Source organism: Pholis gunnellus, assembly GCF_910591455.1.
Source record: "Pholis gunnellus genome assembly, chromosome: 19".
NCBI classification, from domain to species: domain Eukaryota; kingdom Metazoa; phylum Chordata; class Actinopteri; order Perciformes; family Pholidae; genus Pholis; species Pholis gunnellus.
Window position 1 is genome coordinate 641,972 of NC_136546.1, and position 21,312 is coordinate 663,283.

A 21,312-nucleotide genomic window follows, 5' to 3' on the forward strand; every position below is an offset into this window, starting at 1 on the left:
AGACTCGTGAGTCAGAAGGCTTTCAAACATGTTGGTCATGAGCTCTTAAGTTGTGACTACAGTCCGTGTGTGCCTTCTGTAAATAAACACAAACTCATTCCAAATACTTGGTACAAAGAAAGTGATTTAATCTTTGCAGCACTGTTTCCAACAGCACGGTCAACAAACAGCGTAGCTTTACAAATTCCTCCAAGTGGTTTATCTTCAACCCAAATACAATTCCAAGGGCAAAAGCAACTGATAAGCAGGTTTTCAATGGTCACTGCAGGTCAGTTAGCAGGTGTTTGTGGTAAGCAGGCTGGGAAACGAACATTACATCAAAGAGCTCCAAGCAACTCAAACATTTTGATAATCTCTCTTCACGTTGCGGTTACATTTACATTCTGCCTCCATAGACATGCAGAGACCTAAGATACTGCATGGTGCTGCAGACAGCTTGAGAGGAAACTTTGACTTTGGTCAGAGAGCACATTTCTGAAGAGTGCAATTCCAGACCATAATCATCTGTTCCACCTATTATATTATGTTTATTGAAAGCAAATGCATCACAAAGTCGTTATTCAAGTCATTTTTGTTGAAGAAAAACAATATTGGAATGATTCACTCAAAGACAACAATACAGTTAATATGGAATGGATGTACTGTTAAAAAGCTGTGCTAAAATGCTGAAAACATCAACAAAAGCTTCTCTAAAGTTGTTGAATAATCACTTTGATGAACATTTATAGGAATGGTCACATTGCCAGACTGGCTACACTCCAATTCCCATCGATTGAGTGGAACATAAACACACATAAGAACATCAAATGTACAGTGAGCCGTGTTTGACTGAAAAGTCAGACAAAAATAGCAAAACAAAAACACTTGACACTGAAAGCAGGTTGATATGGAATGTTATTCCAGAAGATGTACAAAGACGATAAATCATTAGAAAAACCAACATTTGAAGCATACCCATACAAATATCAGCGACTACGTCATCTGTGCATGTACAATGCCCGTCAGTAGTGCTGGCACTGAAGGTATCACGTGTAGACGGTCAGTTAAAACACACTGGGACACATGTCGAGCTGCCTTTCAGACAAAAATAAGATGACAAAGACATTTTGAATAAATAAAGCGGTCTGTAAATCAGATGAGCAAGAAGCGCCATCGTCATACATACAGATCTAAGTTACAGCGTGTCATCGTGCTCAGAGATCGGTGTCGACACTGATTCACATGAAAGCACTTAATCAAGAAGGACTTAAGAAAATAACAAATCACACATGTAGCTCATTAGCTTATAGAAATGTTAAAGACACAGGGCTCAAGTTTTTGAGTGCAGGTGTAAACAGTAAATAAGGCTGAAAAATATCTCTAGAAAATAAGCAATAAAAATATTCCGTAGGCTTGCTCCCTGGGATTCTCTTAAATGTTTTCGTTAGGAACATCTGCTTTGCATTTTAAGAGAAAAGGTAGAAAAGATATCTATACATATACATCCTTTGGTAAGGGAAAGAACCCAGGTTTCTCTACTCCATTCAAGTAAAAGTGATTAGAAAAAAGCCATCAGATAAATACATATGGAGTACATATGCTAATGTTACTCCTGTGAAATAATGTATCTCTATTGGAGGTTTGGGATGCTACCCAACTTTGGGATAAATAATATTTACATATATCATTTTTTTCCTGTGTTCATCATAGCCGGCGCTATGATCTGATTTTCTCTTCTCTTTTTTCCAAGTGCACGAGCAGGAACTCATGGCAAAAATGGTCTACTTCACTCTAGGTTGTTTGAACTACAAAGAAAATCCAAGTTGTTGTTATTATTGCACAAATAAGATCCACATTCAATGTGCACACAGGAATAGAGCTTGATGTGAGACAGATGCAGTCACAATAAATTAGGACAAACTGAAGGGCCATTCAGAAAGATGTGGGTCCGCTGCACAGACGGCACACAGGCTATAGAGCGGTGCTGGTGTGCACATTTCAAAAGGGTTTAGTTCTGGTGAGTCCACGCGAGACTGACGGAAAGAGATATGGTGAAGTGGGCAAGAGAGACTGGCTCAGAGGAAAATGAAGGACATCAGACAAGAAAAGGTGTGTGTGTGTGTGTGTGTGTGTGTGTGTGTGTGTGTGTGTGTGTGTGTGTGTGTGTGTGTGGGGGGGGGGGGGGGGGGGGGGGGGGGGGGGGGGGATGTTGCTCAGTCTTGAAGCAGGCTCTCCTCGGCCATCCACCCAAGCGAGGGAAGAGGCTGTTCACGTCTGGAGTATTTGAGCTGCAGCAGGTCGCCCACTTCGTTTGTCGCCGCCAACGCCTGGCAAAAGAACAGGAGGAACGAAATTAGTCTCATTCCAAAAAGTATTTATGTCAATCACAATTTAAAGACAGGAAGACAGACGTCAAGATGAGCAGATTAGACACTTAGCTTGACAACTTCAAAGAGTTGCATTTGTAGGTGCTAAATGAAGTGATGAGCCTTGATCACACTTGGACTTTTCACTATAAACATGTCAGAGTGTTAAGGACGAAGGGGCTCTAAAAGCAAAGTTGAACAGAATGCTCCCTGCATAGTCAACAACTGAACAGAACCTCCTGCACGTCTCTCCACAAGAGGCTGTATCAGCATTGCAACATGGCAGGGCACCTGGAAACAATTTACCTTCCTCCTGACCTTTTTTCTGATTCCATGCTCTGAGAAATAGCGAGGGCTGACTGTTCCAAAGACGGAAAAAGCGGCTCCTCAAAGTGCTCTACAAAGGCAGGCTGATGCCCTTTAAATGGACTATTACACACAGTGCTGACATGCTCCTCAGTAAGATGAATGAAGTGTCTTTGGAGAGACAGAGCAGCTCAAATAAAAGTCTCCGTCCAAGCCACGCTGTAATACTTGGAGGCAGCTTGGCCTTCCAAGTTCCTTTATAATAAAGGACACATTGGAGCCGAAATTATTCAACAGGCACACTCACACTTTAAATATGTAGACAGACACACAGACACACTCGTACATAGAAAAGTCTCAGCCAGGCATGTAGGTAGATAGATCTAAGTCGAGATCTAATTTCTACACCATTTTAGAGTAAAGACAGGCCTTTTATGGCAAGACATCTGAGAGAGGTGAAAAAAATGTTAAGAAAAAGTAAGAGACCCGCTGATTAATATGTCACCCATCATCAGCCAGTCCCTTGTAGTGATACATTCTTCCATGTAGTGTTTTGGACATTGTTGGATGACTTACTGTGTCAAGCATCTCTCTGGTATGGGCAGCCGACACGCAGAAGCGAGCCCTCGACTCGATGATGGGGGTTGCTGGGAAGCCGACAACCACTGTGCCAATGTTTCTCTTCAACATCTCCCGACCAAATGCCCTTAAAAGCAACGGCAACATTAGGCAAAGCAAAATGTAACTGATAATGTGATCTCTTCACTTTGTTTAATGTGAGAAACTCCACACACCCAGTCAGATTCTATTTGGAAAAGGGACAACAGTGAGAAAAGTCATTTTCAAATTACAGCATGGGCCTCAATGTGAAATCATTTGGGAGATTAGCCATCCTAATTATCCTTGATGTTTAAAGCATTGAAAATATATTAAATAACATTAAATGCAGGAGAATATTATACCCAATTTTGGCAGGCATATAGAGCATCATGGGTACTACAGGCGAGTCATCGTTGCCGTAGATGATGAAGCCCATTTCGCGGAGTTTCCTGCGGAAGTAGGTGGTGTTCTCTGAGAGCTGTCTGAGGCGATCAGCACCTGGACAGAGACAAACAGAAGGATATTCATCAATGTGGGCAGACATCGCTTATCAAGCTGATTTCTGCTACTCTGATGGACAAAAGTGAAATTACTATGGTAGGTTAACTTATATGCATTAGGTGTTCAGGTGGAAAGCCTGCCTTACTTTACTCTAGCTGTAGCTTAACACCATGAACTATATGTCCAGCTAATTAAAACTGTCATTCTGTTGCAACCTTGGCAGCAAGTATCTACAGGTTTTCATCACTTGTTAAGACTGCCAACACAAATACGTTTTGGGAATATCCAGATTGATTTTTAAAAGTCTGGAAAGCAACAAAACACATGACATCAACCAATGATTACCCTTCTAATTTATCACCAGACATCATCAGGTAAGGGATTGGACATTCCTTTACCGAGCCATTTGAGGTGTTGGGGTTTTTCCGGAGGGGTCGTTAAATTGTGAAGACGTTGAGGTTTACAGCTGTGATGCCTAGTCTTGCTTTGTGCGCACACACGCACACACAGCTCTGCCTCTGTGTGTATCGTGAAAAGGCGTGTGTGTATGTGTGTAACCATGCCCACAACCTTAAAACACAAAGGCAATTCAAAATGAAGAAATCACATTAATTGCAAAGAGTGCAGTCAAAGCATGGCTGGGAATAGTGCATAATGTAGAATGCACAAATGTTCTGCACCGCAACTTAACAGCATGGTTGTTTGGAGGGCGAAACGAAATAACGGACCTCCGTCTCGTGCTTCCGTGTTGGAAAGACGCGTAGCTACATAGTTACTGATGCCTACGTGCAGACAGGTTGGTGATGTGTGGACGCACTGATCTGATCACTTGCTAATAACAGGCCCTTCTCACTCCCGATTCACCCACACGTGGGTTCACTTCATTTGCCTGATTAGACTTCTCCATCATGTACTTCCTCACTCTCCTGTTGCACCTGTTACTTACACCTTTATTACTCACATCAGTACATGAGGTGACCGCACACGGTTCCAAGCAACCTGTAAAGAGGTTGAATCAGTTACAGAAAGTGAAAACACCTGTGGGGGTGTGCAGGTACTACAACACTATTTGTTTATTCTTGCAAGCATCATAAAACCGTATTATCAGCTCTTGTTCAGAGGCCTAGTAAAGGAAACAGCATGTTCTTTTGCAGAGTAATCCATCACTGGTAAGTTCAGCAATCTTCTATATATTTAGCCTGCTTTTGAACTGAAGAACATGAATATCATCAGACAGTTAGTTTAATAAAACTGATCCAAGGTGGAGTAAAATGACTGCGCTAAGTCCTGCTCCAGTAACAAATCCATCGAATGAGTGTTCCATGTCTTTTATCATGAACTACACTTATTTGCAGACAGTGTACACCACTTGCCTTTGAAAACAACCAGGGTTCTGTAAGGTCAGGGTCAGGCATCAATCCTCACATGTCAGTCTGATGCACACGGCAGATTCACAGATAGCATCTTAACCAAACAAATAACCACATGGCCCAAAGTGCCAACAGCAGCACACGTCTGCCTGGCTGTGCTGAAAAAGGTCGTGAGACACAATGAAGTCTGACATTCTATTTATCCAGACATTGTTTTCCACAGTCAAGGAATCCAAAGCTGTACTCAGCACTGGCAAAAGACTGACGCACATGATAGTCAGACGTCTGGCTTTTCAAGCACTCAAGCATTCTTTTGATATTGGAGAAAGCTTTGCCTGTCCGGAACCCGTATGTCCCATCTACATGTTTGAGTGATGTGAGTTTCAAACTACAAATGTCCATTCTGAGGCAAGCCTATGAAGGGAACCATGAGCAGCCGTCCCCAGCTACCTGAACGCAGGAACAAACTGTTAACAGGCAGCTCAACCGTCACTTTGACTTTGTGTCAGTGTCTAGATCTTCAAAGGCCTGAATTCCAAACATGATGGGTCTGCAACCAATCAGCCTGTTAGTCTCCTCCAAGGAACCTTGTCAGGCTACGTTAAGGTCAGCCCGTCCGGCCTTCTCTTCTCAGAAAGTTTGAAAAAAGACTTGATGACATTGTGGAACAGTCATTCTATAAAAGGTTGCTCTAGGTATTTATTCCTGTACCTAGTGATTGAATGAGCAAGGTAATCTGATCTTAAGTCAGCATTTTAAGGGAGGCTGCATCAATCAAGCCTCATAAATAGTAAAGGGGAGCCGTCCTGTAAAAAACCCTCAGTGAGCCGTTTGTGTGTGTAAGAGATGAGACCAACAGGGCTGGATGTGCACAGATCTCTGGCCCTAAGCACCATGCTGCTTAGTACCCAGCATGAAGGAAAGAAGCACACGTAAAAACACACATCTGAAAGCCATAAAGGCAGAGGCTAGAAGAGTCTACATACCACCACTTCAAGACCTTCCATCAACCTGGGCTGCATGGGACATTGGTAGGGAACTGTCCACACATAAGCTGTGTGTGCAAAAAGTGACGTACCCCGAAAGATAAAGACAATAAGGAGTTTGCTGTCGGAGGACTGCAGAGAGACCTTCAACTATGCAAAACCATGCTGAAGAGACACGATCACACTACAGGTTTCATCATGCCATCAGGTTAGGTAGTGGGAAAAACACCTGCAACTTTTAAGAGCAACTCTTCTGCTAACAAAAGTGAAGAAACCATCACTAATTATTGGAAAACATTCATCATTTAAAAAAAAATGTAAACTCATGTAATTCAGTTGTACAGAGAGGACTCTAACAGTCATTCTAAAAAATAAAAACTGTGGCATTTCCATCCTATCTAGAACGAACACACACACACACACACACACACACACACACACACACACACACACACACACACACACACACACACACACACACACACACACACACACACACACACACACACACACACACACACACACACACACACACACACACACACACACACACACACACACACACACACACACACACACACACGATCTTAGTCTTTATCTCCTGGCTGGGAATGAAACAGTTCCAAGGTGAACAAGCACACTCAGTATGAAGCAGTCAATACAAAAGCTGGCAAAGCTGAAGCCAGTTGAATGCAGTAGTAACTACCCTCAGCCAGCCCTTTGTTTGGTTTGCAGGAATGAATTTAGTCTGAAACTTAGGCTTATGCTGACATCATGTGGTCATTGATGGAACTGTGCAACTGAAATGTCAAATCAGACTGACCAAACGAGAGCTATTCAGAAATCTTGGACATTTCAGAATTACTGCAACCGCAAGAAAGAAATAGGCAAAAGAAGCTGCTAGCTTCATTTTGGCATGCTGAGCTAAGGCAAATATCAAATTGACATTCCTACTAGCTCTGTGTCTTTCCCACCCAAAGGCTTCTGCATATCTTCTGTAATAGTACCCAATGTAAAAGAGGATGCCCCTCTATCTTTGGACCGGATAGTGATTAAGCTGCCTTTAGTGCACTCTATTCTCATTACACAACGCTGCTGCCAATACAGAGAAGCCCTTTTGATTAGTATCATTTTCTGGCACCTACCCAGTGTGGTCCCGCCCTCTCCCATGATGATCTTCATAGAGGTGATTATCTGCTGGGCCACAGGAGGGGACATGGAGGTAGCATACAGGGCGCTGTGAGAGTGGCACCGCAGGTAGTCGATCAGCTCCTGACCGAGAAATGACATTTAAGTCACTTTTATTTAACAATAACAATGAAAACGCAATACATTTGATTTGGTTAGTGCGCCAACACAGAAGACCGTTACAAGATACAGGAAAACATTGTAAAGAGAGACAGTTGCTCCAACGTAGCAGCACTGATAGCAACATTACAATACAATAGCTTTAGACTGTAGTTTAGACTATGAAATCCAAGCAATGCAAAGTTTGTTACCAAGGCTAATGAATACGAATGTTTTTAATGCAGTTCAAGACAGAATCATTGAAAAAAATACTATCATTATTACATTCTGATGCAGGAAATAATGTAATTGATTACATAAGCAGCTTTAGAATAGAAATATTGAGGGTTAATGAAACAATATTTAAATTAATGCAGCATCATATGGGCTTTTTGGGCATGATGACTGTATATAGAGTATTTCACACTGTAAAAAATGATTGTTCCATTTTAAAGTCCATTGTGTATCTTTATGCTTACGCTGGCTCTGTATTTGTATGTTTCTTCACCTCGGCCAACTGAAGCAGCATTGTTTGCAGCTCTACTTTCACTGAAAATGAAAGCTTACACTGAATTAATTCCTTTTCAGTAGAACAGAAAGCTACATTTCCCATTACTGGTAAACAGTAATACCAAAACTGAATGACACGCGTGCTGGGCCTCAGAAGTTGTGAAATTGCTACGGTCCCTAAAGAGGATGAGTAAGTGTTCCAGCTACAGTAGTCAGTGGGCTTCAGAATTCCCCCAACACGTTAGGCTTTATATTCCACTGTCTGACCTCACAGCCTTACTTTTATCTGTGCAAGAGTTCACCAACCTTTTTGCCTCCAATGTATCCTCCAGCAGCACCGAAGCTCTTGGTAAATGTTCCCATCATGATGTCGACATCTTTGGGATCCAGGCCGAAGTAGTCCACAACTCCTCTGCCGTTAGGCCCCAGAGCGCCGATACTGTGGGCCTCATCCAGGTACAGATACGCCTTGTAGCGCTTCTTCAGAGCAACCACCTCTGGTAGACGCACGATGGACCCCTCCATACTTCAAGAAAATAATGAAACTAATTAACACATTTCAGAGTGGTCCTACAACTCATCTATAGTACTGACACACTTAGAACTAATACACAAACCGTGCATTTGAATCAATATTCTGCCCAAAGCTCCTGGATGGAGAATACACAATCTAATCCAGAAAGCTGCTGTGTCATTGAGTGAGCGTGTGAACACATGATCCTGTAGACAACTGCTTCACTTCCCTTTAGTTGCATATGTGCAACTGTTGAAGCTTTTGCTTTGGACATCCCAGTGGAAATGAGACTTCATTAACGTTGCATTAGTGCAGTGCATTGAGTATGTTTCTCTGAGAACTCTATTGATCAACAGGATTGATTGCATTTATAGTAAGTACACGGCAAAGAACACGGAACATGTTATGCTTAAAGGAGAGTGGGCACACTTCCATATAGCCATTATTATCTATATTTAAACAAAGTGGGAGAAAGAGTGTGTGTGTATACCTGTATATGCCCTCCACCACAATGAGAATTTTCTTCCAGGGTCGGTGGGTTCTCGGCTGCCCGTGAGCGATAGCATCTCTCAGCAGCTTCTCCAGGCTCTGCATGTCTACAATACAAAGAAAATAAGGATGTATTTTACTCCCCTAAAGTAATATGAGCGCTTGTTTGAATTTCCTGTTGTTGAGGGAAACAGGTTGGATAACAGTAAGTCAGGATCTCTGTGTGTATTCGTCCTGACACCCCAACCACAAAAACTATTTAAATACATTTTAAATCACACCATACCTACCAATGTGCGATTCAATATAGTACATCACAGCACAAAGTGGTAGTTAAGTTAATGTAGAACTGTAGGAATAAAGCACGAGAACAGGAGTGAAGTAACTTGCTGGAACTCACACCCATGTTAAATGTATTTGCTCTCCTGTTCGGTAAAGCAGATTATAGCTAAATCCTGTCTCATAGTGTTGAAAGAGCCACTGTTGCCACTTTAATCCTGTGCGCTGTGTTACTGCAGACACTGGGTGTACTCTAATTCACCATTCTATCCAACTGTTCTTGAGTAATGTGCTCATTAGAGGTTACCCACTGTTGTGTTTGAAGACCCGAATTGTGGAGCCAGACAAGCGGGCACCCAGCACCAGAGAGGCGTGATTCAGCTCGTCACTCAGAATAAGACAACCCTAAGAACAAGAAGAAAAGACACTCTTTTAAAACTACTTCTGATTTTCTTTGCTGATGATCTAAGGTTATACAAAATGACAGCAGAGAAGTCAAACATTATTCAGTGAGAAATATATAGCAATGTCTTTCTAGTCCAGACCTGAGGTCTGTGGAACATCGCCGCAGTGGGACCAATGATCCGGACTTGTTGGGGTCACGCTGTTCACAGTAACCTTTACTACTCTGAACAGATGTACTCACATAAAAGTGTCCCTATATGGTTTCTGCCCTTGAAAAAGTAGGAAAAAGTCACATGCGGTTCTTTGTTGTTTGGCAAATATTACCTAATCATTCTTTTTTTGATCATTCTAAATGATGATGCCATTTCAAAATAAAATGGACCCATAACCCAAAACGTTTGTACAGACTTTTACCAACAATAAATGAAGACTTATGTTACGATTTATTTCTATCCTTGTAGAAGCTTCTCATATAGTTTGATATCCACTGATCATAAAATATTTTGTTCATTATGTCATAAATACAGCTGACACCTTATCCACGTCCTAAAGTCAACACACCCCAACAATCAGACAGGTCACACCCTTTCCTCTGGTCAATGAATAAATGGGCTTGTTACACAACACAGAACTAGACTAGGACATAAGGATGTGAGGCATCAGTGAGGGAGTTAAGGATTCAGGAATCAAGTGCAGTAAAAGCCGGTATGAAATGGCGCTAATCTATTAAAGACTGGAGTATTGATAAGCTCCGATGTTGTTGGTTATCAATACTTTTTAATGTTTGGTTGGACACCCCCACCCACCCTCACCTGGTAAGTGGGTGAGTGTGAGAGACTGTGAGGGCTTGAAATGGTGTAAATAGGAACGGGACAGCACTTTGCTGCAGCATATCACGTTACCATGAAAATGACAAAAGATATGATGTATAATTGTGTGTATTTATTTTACACTCCCTGATTTGAACGTCTTCCAGGCTTTTTCCTAACAAGATGAGAAGTAACTTCATATAATCTATTTACTCGTTTTCAATGGCAAAATCAAATATTTGATGAATAAATAAATATTCTCTGATTTCATGTTTTTTTATTTGTTCCATCTTTAACCCTTAATGTTTCTGTGTGCATTTAATATTCCAGGCTGAACACATGTGAGCCGTCCTCTTTGTTTACGTCTCCATGCGTCCACTGGTTACCCCGTGTTTAACGTACCATTGCAATGATTTGTGGGTAGTTCCCTTAGGCAAAGTCTACATCTAATGCTGATTTACGGTACAGGTTCATAAAGGGCTAAAAATGTCTGCCAGAGAGCCTCAAACACTGGATGATTTGACAGTGGGACAGCCCTAAACCCTCACGGACTTTGCGGGAGCGCGCCTCAGAGTCCTTGAGTCCGTGAGGGGGGAGATTGGGATTGGGCCATGCTTTATAGTGACCATTCTTGCTGCTCGCACAACATTGTTATATTTAAAATATATAAGAGTATCAATAAAGAACCAAACCCATAAGGAGTATCAATAAGAGTAGTTGTATGGATAAAATCCTAACAATAAGCATCCCTAGCAGTGACTCAGATACTTACTGTAAACTTCTCTCTCACTGTCCGGTTTGTTTTTACTCATGTGGTTGTCAGGAAATGTGTCCTTTGACTCACGAGGTACACGCCTGTCAGCTCAGATATCTACTTCCTGTTGAAGCGAAATTTACTAGGGAAGAAGAGGGCAAGTAAGGACTGGCATGTGTGATTTGTTGGAGTGAGAACAACAGGGGCTGGGAAGTGTCCAATGCCAATCTCCAACCCCTGCACTCAAGATGTTTTGAAAGCTTTTCACACGCTGGTGTGTTGTTGAACAGTCTGAACTCTTTAACTTGGCCGTACACCTGGAAATGTAGCTTGTTTTCACATTACACAGGAAACAGTGTTTTTCCATAACAGTAAAACTGTTAATGGCACTTTCATACAATGACAGTATGGATACAGGGCACAACGTGACTAAACAGACACAGAAAACTAAATTAAAAAGTAATCAACTCAAGACGAACAGGATGTTCTGGGGACATCAAAAAAAAAAATCAAAAGGAAGTGAATGAAATTCCATACCTTCCCGGTGAGAGCAGGAATGTTCATGGAGTTGGTTGCAAAGCCCATTCCAAAAGCCAGGGATGACTCAACACCCAGGAACCTGGCAACCAACTGCTCCAGCTCCTCGTGGATGTCCAGATTCCCTAGAAACGACATCATCTTAGTTCAACTACAACTTCACTTGCAGAGCTGCAGTAAATGATGAAGTGGCCCTTGTTTCCTGATACCTGTTAAACAGTGAGGTCAGTGCACTTATTTTTCCTCTAGTAGCGGAGCTGTTTTTCTACGAGACCGTTCCTGCTTTGTTTATCTCGTGCACACGGACACGCATGCATTGCCAAACACAGTCCTACATGTGGTGTCACACTCTTCTACTCAACAGGCCAAGGTGTGGTGCAATGTACCAGTTAAGGTAAGGAAAAGAAATACTGCAAGCTAGGATGTAAACAAAGCTGAATACACCACGGAGCTTTTGCTTAAGACAACAACATTTATCACGTGACTCAAAAGAAGGCAGCAAACTATGTGCTGAACTGAACTTTCACAATGCTTCACTATATTTCAAACTCAACCTTTCCTTCAAAACCATTGAAGCCTGCTGCCTCTGTTATATGCCGAAAGAGCAATGGACAAAAGAGGGAACAGCTGTTCACCAGCTGAGGTCCCTTTGATCTTGAATTTACTAAATTTTATGATAAAAGCACTCTTAGACGATGATAAATCATGAAAGCTTCTAAAAAAACGGATTTTTATCCTCACCCATCTCACAGCGAGAGCTTGCCACTCCAACGCCATACTTTTCTGTGGCCTCAATCGCAGCATCGGCACAAGCCCCGGCATTCTCAGCAAAGCCCAGGTAGTTGTATGAGCCCATGTTGATGACGTCCTTCACCACTCTGCCCGTGTGCCTGAGAGAGACACAGAATTATCTTCAACATGTGTGCCTGCCTCCCTGCCCTGGTTGCTTGGCAACAATTTTCCGATGAATGTTATGATAACTGGCAGTTACAATAGTTTATTGTTTCGAGGGTATTCAGCTAGCATAGTTCCTATTATTCTGTACATACCAATGAGAGAAAAAGGAAAATATGACACATTCTTCGCTGTTATCAAAGCAGTTTGCGTATATTACTGTATTTTTTATAACATCACATAACTGAAGCAGTTCTTGTAAAACAGTGACTTAAGACGTAACAGGAAATACAATCTAATCAATTATACGCCACATATTTCAATTTTGTGCTGTATTGATAGACGGTATCACGCTACCTGTCATTTGTAGAGGACTGTGCGTTTAGGGCTTCAGCTCACTGTCATGTGACAGATACTAGAGCTTTCAACAGAACTATCTGAAGTATAGCTTACGTCACGTTTATTATCAGAAATAAGAGGTCAGTGACTAAGTGCAAATCACTGAACTTCCTGTTGAGCAAAGGATCAGTGGCACAGAAACACACCTCTGAGGGAGTAATGACCGACATGGAAACGCCTTGATTGTAAATCAACAGACACAGAACAACAAATACTCATAACCAACCACAATGCAGCAACTTACTCAAAGGTCCAATTGTAGTCGTGAGAAACGCTCTCCACCAGGTCCATCTTAGCACCAGGGACACTACAGATGGGTCTGTTCCAGTTGTCTCGAATTCTCATGTACAAGTTCCTGGTGTAAAAGTTCTCAAAGTCCTGATAGAGGGGGACGAAATCCTGCATGGGGACATGGAAAAGGGTGGGGAGTTTCCTAATAGCACGTCTCTGCAGTTCTTTGTATTCCAAAGGAGATATCTTTGTTCTGGAGCAGCCGAGGGCAACAGTCAATGATTACTGTTGAACCAGATATAATAATAATAATAATAATAATAATAATAATAATAATAATAATAATAATAATAATAATAATAATAATAATAGGTGTGACAGAGAGTGAAAGACTTGCAACACTGACAGCTGATGGAGCGGGAGGTGATTTGTACCACAGTTCTTTTCTAGGATTAAATATCTGAAAATCTATATATGAAACCTTTAACGTAGTGCTGCAATGAAAGCAAAGCTCTATCTTGCAACTTGTGCTTCCAAAACAAAACAGGAATAACCTGGAATGGTTGGTCTCACTAAGGTGATTCTGTTACTTGAATGGATTCACATTCTGTTTATTTTTTGATCAGCCTTTGCATTCAAAAGGGGCCTTATGTAAGAACGTCCTTACCTTCTGCTCCTCTTTCTCCCGAGCCACGTGGCACTTCTCAATGCTCCAGTGGCGAAGGAAGTCTCGGAGGTAGCCGAAGATGGTGAGGATGCCATAGCCCATGTAGGTGAGCACGGCCACCAGTAGAGGAGTCTCCTCATATGACTCCGCAAAGGGCTTGTTGTACAGGCTGGTGTTGATTGTGACATTTTGGTTCTGGGGGACAGAAAAGAAAAATAATTTGTAATAACAAGTCTCTAAAAGTTAGTTATGAAAATGAAATAAAAAAAGTAGTTAAACCAAACACCTCACAAACAAATCTAAGGCCAAGGCACAGATCAAGGTGTAACAATGTTAACAAACTCATACCACTTTAAATTGGGGAAACAACATTCCAGCCGGTGGTTTCGCCTTTAAAAAGGTAATGGTTGATCCACGCTTTAAGTCTGGTTACACATTAAATCTGCCCCAGGAGGCAGAGACAGATTGTGATAGAAAGCAGAGCGCACCAATCCAGAAGAAGCTGGGCACACACTTGACAGCAGGGCTGATTTGTTCAAATCTGTCTTTTCTTGGAAAGAGTTTCAAACCTAATAGAGGCAACAATAAGCGCATTAATTCATGGACCAGTGAGCAGTGAAATGGCCATCAACCCAGGGTTCTAATTCACAGAGTTTTATGAATAGCAATATTGATCGAGGATTATGGGACCATATAAAATGTGGCCACACACTGGAGGAGCTCCACAAAAACTTTACAAAAATACGAGCATCATTTGGAGCTGGACTGTGGACTGGCGGTCTACAAAACCAACATTAAACAAAAGAGGGCGGTCACTCATTACAGGCTCTAACCCGTAGCTTAGCAACCATACCTCATGTGACCATCATGCTTCTCCAAGAAATACCTCCGAGCCATGGATCAGGAGAGCACTGCACTGTGTGTGTGTTTATAGCCAGTCAAACAGGTCCCTTTCTCTACAGTTAAAAAAGCATCCTTGAAAGAGTAGCACCCCAGAAGCCATGGGTTGTGAACACAGAAACACATTCACATCCAGTTACATCGTTCAAAGAGTCTGTTACCAACCACAGCAACTAAATACAGCTTGATTGACGTCATATTTGCTTCATCTTTTATACCTGTGGACAAACAGGGACTGAGAACAGGTAGACCGTGCCGTTTGTTTAAAGCAACTGTCTCCAGGAAGAGCGTCCAACCAACGAGCTCTGTGGAAATCTGCTCTTTAATAAGCTGGCTCTGCAATTCAAGAGATGGTGATCTGATCGTATTGCAGACAATAACACATGGTGTCTGTTTTCTTCAAATAAGGGAGAGGAGTGAGATCCTTTATCCCTAGCTCATAAAAATCCTGCTTCTAACCATTTTCCTATTTTGTCAATATGGGGATTATAGCTAGCTCGATAAGGAGAGCTCTAGTTTCCAGCAACGGACTCAGACCCAGAAGGACATTTATTACCGGTCTGTGACTGAGACTCAGCCATACTGTGAAATGGTCTAAACACTATACTTGTCAAAATGAGCTAACAGACAGAGACCAGTCACTTTGATCGGCTGACACAAGAGACACACCCTGGTTCCTCCTGTAAACACAGGTCTATGTGCATCAAACTCCAATTTCAGTTGCCTCATCAAGAACCAGCAGAGCTCATGTCACAGCAGGATGATGTGATGTCACTTTTTCAGTGTTGATAGCAATCCTAAGCATTACTAACCTTCAAGTGCCTCAAATGCTGTGCATAATCATTCGGGTTGGTGCAATCACACTGTTTAATATCACTAAAAAGAATGAACATACTGGCTTAGGTCATGTGAGAGGTATACAAATCAGCCATGGTAAAACGGTGAATGTGTTAGCCTCCTTGCTCCAAATACTTAACTTAAGTAAGTTCAGTACTTTCTTGTTTCAACTGGCAATTTCTCATAAATATCTGATAGCATTATCAGTAGTGATGTGACCTGCTGCTCTGGATTAACTTTTGGCAAGATGGATTATCCTATGCATAGGATGCGATTGGTTTGACAGTCAAAGCATCTGGACCCAATTGTGTAAATCCACTTTATGCTGACATAGGCAGCCTTGTCTGGAATTTGATGTTATCTCATGAGAGAGATGCATGTCTTGCACAGTCTGTGTGCTTTTTAGCTGTATCTACTGTGTTGAACCTAAACAACTGAAAAAACAAGTGTGCCATGTGTGTGGGTACCCCACCTCCACCACTATGCACACACACTGTTTTAATTCCGGGGCCACACCCTTCATAGCCTGGAGACATTCCTCTACCGCTGAAGTGTCATGTGGAAGCAGGCCTGCTCTGACGAGACAGACAGCTCTCTGGTAATGCCTGGTCGTATTCACACGGTGTGAACCAGTGTAAACAGAGACCGGGCTACACAACAGAGTGTACGGTTACTAAAGAGTCCCACCACAGTCCTCCTGATCAGGTAGCGTGTAACAAGAAGTTTGAAATGCTTTTATTACACATACTACTGGTTAAAAGCTCAATTTGTATCCAGAAAATATCCCAGAATGTTAACGATATTCAGTTTTTAGATATATTTTTAAAAATAAGAGAAATGTTACAAAATTCCCGGGGGCAATTGGTAACAGCTAGCTTGAAATGTGTCTCATTGGGACACACTGCTAGGCTATGACATAATGCTAGGCTACTATATAAACTAAATAAGCTAAACTGATTAGCTCCATTAGTTAATTTTACAGTTTACTTGTGAGGCTGCAGTCATGTTGCTGCTCACTTTCCGTATGCCTGAAAACGCAACTTACTTCAAAACAAGTATATAAAGCCGCTATATAAACACGGAGAAAACAACCAACAACAGATGAGTTAACGTTATTTTCTTAATTCAAACTATTCCAATACCCACAGTACCGAACCCAACAATGCTTGTTTGTGTTCCTCCCCAGTAGAACAGTTGGCGGTTGGGCCTTACCCTCTCCCTGGGCCGATGATACTTCTGTGGCTGTTGAAACAGGCAGTGGTTCTTCACGAAGCCATTTTTGCTCGATTTTTTACCGTTTGAGGTCCGGTGACAGGCATCTCCGTTTAGCAGCTTGTTTGCAGAGCTTTCGGTCATCTTTATCGGCCGTTTGCAACTGAAAATGTCTAGATATGAAGTTTCCCAACTTGTGTAACGTTAATCGTGAAGTCATGTATGAGCTAGACAGCTTCAACGCCCACTATGCACTGTGACCGCACGAGCCCGCCGGAAATCCACGCCCCCGAGTAGTTTCATTGGCCGATGCTGTTTCTCCAGTACAAAGATCGTCTATCTATGTAAAAAGGATTCATAACGCTAACCAAGGCTGTAGATAACATTGAGGACATTACGATCATGTCCTTTGTATTTGAGCTCCAATGGGGAATTCGAGGGCTTTTCTCAATTAGGGGAAGTTTACATTCTACAAGTTTACATGTAAAAAACATAATATATATACATTTGACTACCTTTATGCCAATTAACAGGTTCACAAACTCTCCATCAGTTTTTGATGGCAATTGTTGATCATTTAAGAAATAATAAATGAAAGAGCTTATTTTCTATAGACTCTGTGTACAAATAATCTAACAATTAACTGAATAATTAGATATAATCAATCTTAATAATCAATAATAATATATATAAAAATCAGAGGTCTTTTTTCGTGAGAGATTACATTTTCTGTAATTGAGTGATCACGTTTGTTATCCCCTTTCAAACACTCTTGTCTCTGAAACCTGGCCTTTCAAAAAAACACAAAACAAATGAAATTAATGTTAAACAGTGGGAGAGCTCCTCTCCTACCTCTTACTCTTTGTTAGGCGTCACCTCTCTTCAGCGTGGGACGTCCATATGCCTGAAGCCCTTAAAGGCCCGCCCATGGAAATAACCCATAATAACCTTTGCTTAGGCGTCAGCCCAGGACCATTTTCCAGTGACGCTAGTTCTCACCTGGGCTGGGAAGATAGATAGATAGATAGATAGATAGATAGATACTTTATTCATCCCTAGAGGGAAATTTGTCTGTAGCAGCAGCAAACGAAGTTACACAGTAAAATAAAATATTAAGTATGGAAAATGCACAATATATACAATACAATAAAATAACAGAGCAGAACCTATTACATTTAAAGAAAATAAAGTCGCAGAAAAATGCACAGTATATACAATAAAATGGTATTAAATTAACTAAGTAGGAAAACTAAACTAAACAGTAGTGCAAAAGATCACCGACAGCAAACAGACAACAGTGTAGCGGTGTTCTAGTTGTGTGATTGATTTGGCCAGAGGTGATGTATTATAGAGTCTTATAGCAGAGGTCAGGAATGTTCTCCTGTATCTGTCCTTGTGACAGCGGAGCTGGATCAGTCTGTTGGAGAAAGTGCTCCGCTGTCCCTGCAGTAGGTGGTGGAGAGGGTGGTGTTATGTAAATAAATTTAATCAGAGCTTTATGTGCTAATTAGCGGAGTTGCGAGTTACAGGTTATGAAGGTTTAAAACTCCCAGCGGGGCGCTCTAGCACTCGCCTGTACAAAGGAATGAGAAAACTGTAACTCTGAAGGCCACGCTTGGGCAACTATACACTGATATCAAATCTTGGAGTAAACTGCCAGCTGAGAACAGTACGTACCACAGCTTGGGATAGCAAAACGTAGATTACACACTTTGGAGCCTGTTAGGCTTTCACAACATACACACACACTGATGACGCATCGAAGGAGGATCCCAGACGAGAGCCGGTGCGAGCGGATATGCTCAGTGCTCCAACCAGGCCGTCGCTCTGCTAAAATCGATCCCGCCTGCACCTTGACTTTGACCAATGGCTCCTTTAAGGAGAACCAACAAAACTTACAGCGCTGCCGTGTCCAAGCGCCTTTTCACGTTGCTCTCAATCGGAGAGGAACTGTTAGGACCGTGCACGTTTAACTGCTCGGCTAATATCTCTCTGATAAATAAAACTATTGCTTGAATCTAAGTAAACGCCTCGAACTCATTTCCTTAAGTTGCTTTTAGCGACAGTGGTCCGGGTTATCCAATACGGATAATAGTTCTTCAGTGTCCTCCTCTCCACCACCTGTTCCAGATAGTCTTGTTTGCAGCCATTGATGGAGCCGGCCTTCTTAACCGGTTTGTTAAGTCTGTTGGTGTCTCCGGCTCCAATGCTGCTCCCCCAGCAGACTACGGAGAAGTCGACTCATCCCCTTCTTAGCGTTGATGTTGGTCTTCCAGTTCAGTCTGTTGTCGATGGAGACACCCAGGAACTTGTACTCCTCCACCATGTCCACATCCTCTCCCAGAACTCTCAGCGGTTGTGGAGCTGTCGTCTTCCTCCTGAAGTCCACCACCATCTCTCTGGTCTTGGCCACGTTCAGCAGCAGGTGATTTCTACCGGCCCACTCCACAGTCATCCACTACTGCCCTGTACTTCTCCTCCCGTCCATCCCTTATACACTGGACCACTGCAGAGTCATCAGAGAACTTCTGCAGATGGCATGACCCCGAGTTGTCCTGGAAGTCAGTGGTGTACAAGGTGAACAGGAAGGGAGACAGAACGGTTCCCTGTGTAGCTCCAGTATCACTGACCACCGTATCAGACAGCACACGGCCCAGTCGGACAAACTGCGGTCTGCCTGTGAGGTAGTCAGTGATCCAGGAGACGGTGGACACGTTAACCCCCACCACCCGCAGCTTCTCACTCAGCAGCAGTGGTTGGATGGTGTTGAATGCACTGGAGAAATCAAAGAAAGCGATTCTCACAGAGCCACCGGTTCCATTCAGGTGCGACTGAGCTCGTTGCAGCAGGTAGATGATGGCGTCGTCCACTCCCACATGAGGCTGGTATGCAAACTGCAGAGGGTCCAGTGATGATTTCACCTGCGGTGGGAGGTGGGCCAAGACCAACCTCTCCAGCACCTTCATCACATAAGATATGAGAGCAACTGGTCGGTAGTCGTTGAGGCCAGATGGTGTCGTCTTTTTTGGTACAGGAACCAGGCACGATGTCTTCCACAGCACAGGGACTTCCTCCTGCTTCAGGCTCAGGTTTTAGAGGTGTTGTAGGACATCAGACAGCTGGATGGCGCAGGTCTTCAGGACCCTGGGGCTGATGCCATCAGGTCCTGCAGCCTTTCCTTGGTGGAGTCTCTCCAGCTGTCTCCTAACCTGGCCAGTCGTCACAGAAAGGGGGGGGGGGGGGGGGGGGGTCATAGTGTCAGTGGTGGAAGAGGCCTTTGATGTTGAGGGCTCTGTGTCCATGCAGCTCACCAGGGGGGACAGAGGGGGAGGGGGGGGAGGCAGCGAGGTGTTCGGGAGGTGTGGTGTGTGGAGGAGACAGATGAGAAAGATGCAAAACAAGGGTCAAGGCTGTCTCCAAGGTGATTCCCACAGGAACAAAAAGGAGTGGAAGAATGACAAAACCACACTGGCCAGTTTTCACCCATGTATGTCAGATGGTTAAAAGTCTACTTTGCAGTAAAGGAAAATCTCTAACCTCTTTCCAAAAATCTTTTGTGTTTGGCTATAAAATAATTGAGTGGATTATATGACTGTTTTAGCTGGCCATTAACATGTAACACACACAACATGGGACTGATGGGCCTGTGGACCTGGTATTAAAGTGTAACCATCTGAACCCCGTCGGGCGAAACAACACAAACCTCCATATTACAGCTCATTAAAATGTCTTAATCCTCGTTTAAACCCACTCAAGAATTCATTACACACAAATAATGAACTGATTACTGGGGAGAAGAGCTCTGGTGAGAGAGAGCAGCAGTGGGAGTTTCCTGAAGTTATGGCCTGGGTTCTGTGGTGGACGGACATCCTTTTCTTTTCCTGTTTGGTGAATATAGTCTGGTGAAACGTGTGTGCCCCCACAGTCCCTGCTATGTTTGCATGTGTTTCAGATAAGGTGTGATTGTTTGTATACTCAGCATGTAAGGCAGCATTACAGTGCCCTTTCCTTCCCCCACTATTTACATGCATTTGTGTGTTGGGTGATTTATTTGTCATGCAGAGATAGTTTACCGTGTGTTTATCTAAGGTTCCCCATTGTGCCTCTAGTGCACATCATCTCTACAGTTCCATCCTCCTACTTTCAGCCTCCTAGATGGCACTGTTGGGCCACACAAAGGTGGAGCCCTGACAGACCCACAATCAGGGGTTATGCTGCTTTCGGGGGTTGTAGTTCAGTGTTAAGTGGCGTTGGTGTGCATGTAAGTGTTTCATAGGGTGTGACATCCATGATTAAGACATTGATGATGGCATCTGATGATTTGATTCTCCAATCAATTGTCAAGCCGTTCCCCTTTGTTTCCTCTCAAGGTTGTAACCTTGAATGTGGCATACTGAAACATTAGTCCGTCCAGCTTTGCCAATGTGCACAAAGGCAGTTAAGGTACAATCCATTCCAAACCTGATAAAGGTGATAAGGA

General features: G+C 42.8%; 1 protein-coding gene across 1 annotated transcript; it reads right to left on the reverse strand.

Moving 5' to 3' along the window:
- Nucleotides 1–111: 111 nt before the first annotated feature.
- sptlc2b (serine palmitoyltransferase, long chain base subunit 2b) lies at nt 112–17,047 on the reverse strand. The gene is made up of 13 exons (XM_079180168.1): nt 16,833–17,047; nt 13,884–14,078; nt 13,230–13,384; nt 12,434–12,582; nt 11,693–11,817; nt 9,499–9,592; nt 8,910–9,015; nt 8,212–8,431; nt 7,254–7,380; nt 3,614–3,749; nt 3,228–3,357; nt 2,175–2,306; nt 112–2,114 (listed from the first exon to the last, which is right to left on the reverse strand). Exons 1-12 carry the CDS (start codon nt 16,974–16,976, stop codon nt 2,193–2,195), a joined length of 1,695 nt encoding a protein of 564 aa, XP_079036294.1. The 5' UTR covers nt 16,977–17,047; the 3' UTR covers nt 112–2,114; nt 2,175–2,192.
- Nucleotides 17,048–21,312: the final 4,265 nt, after the last annotated feature.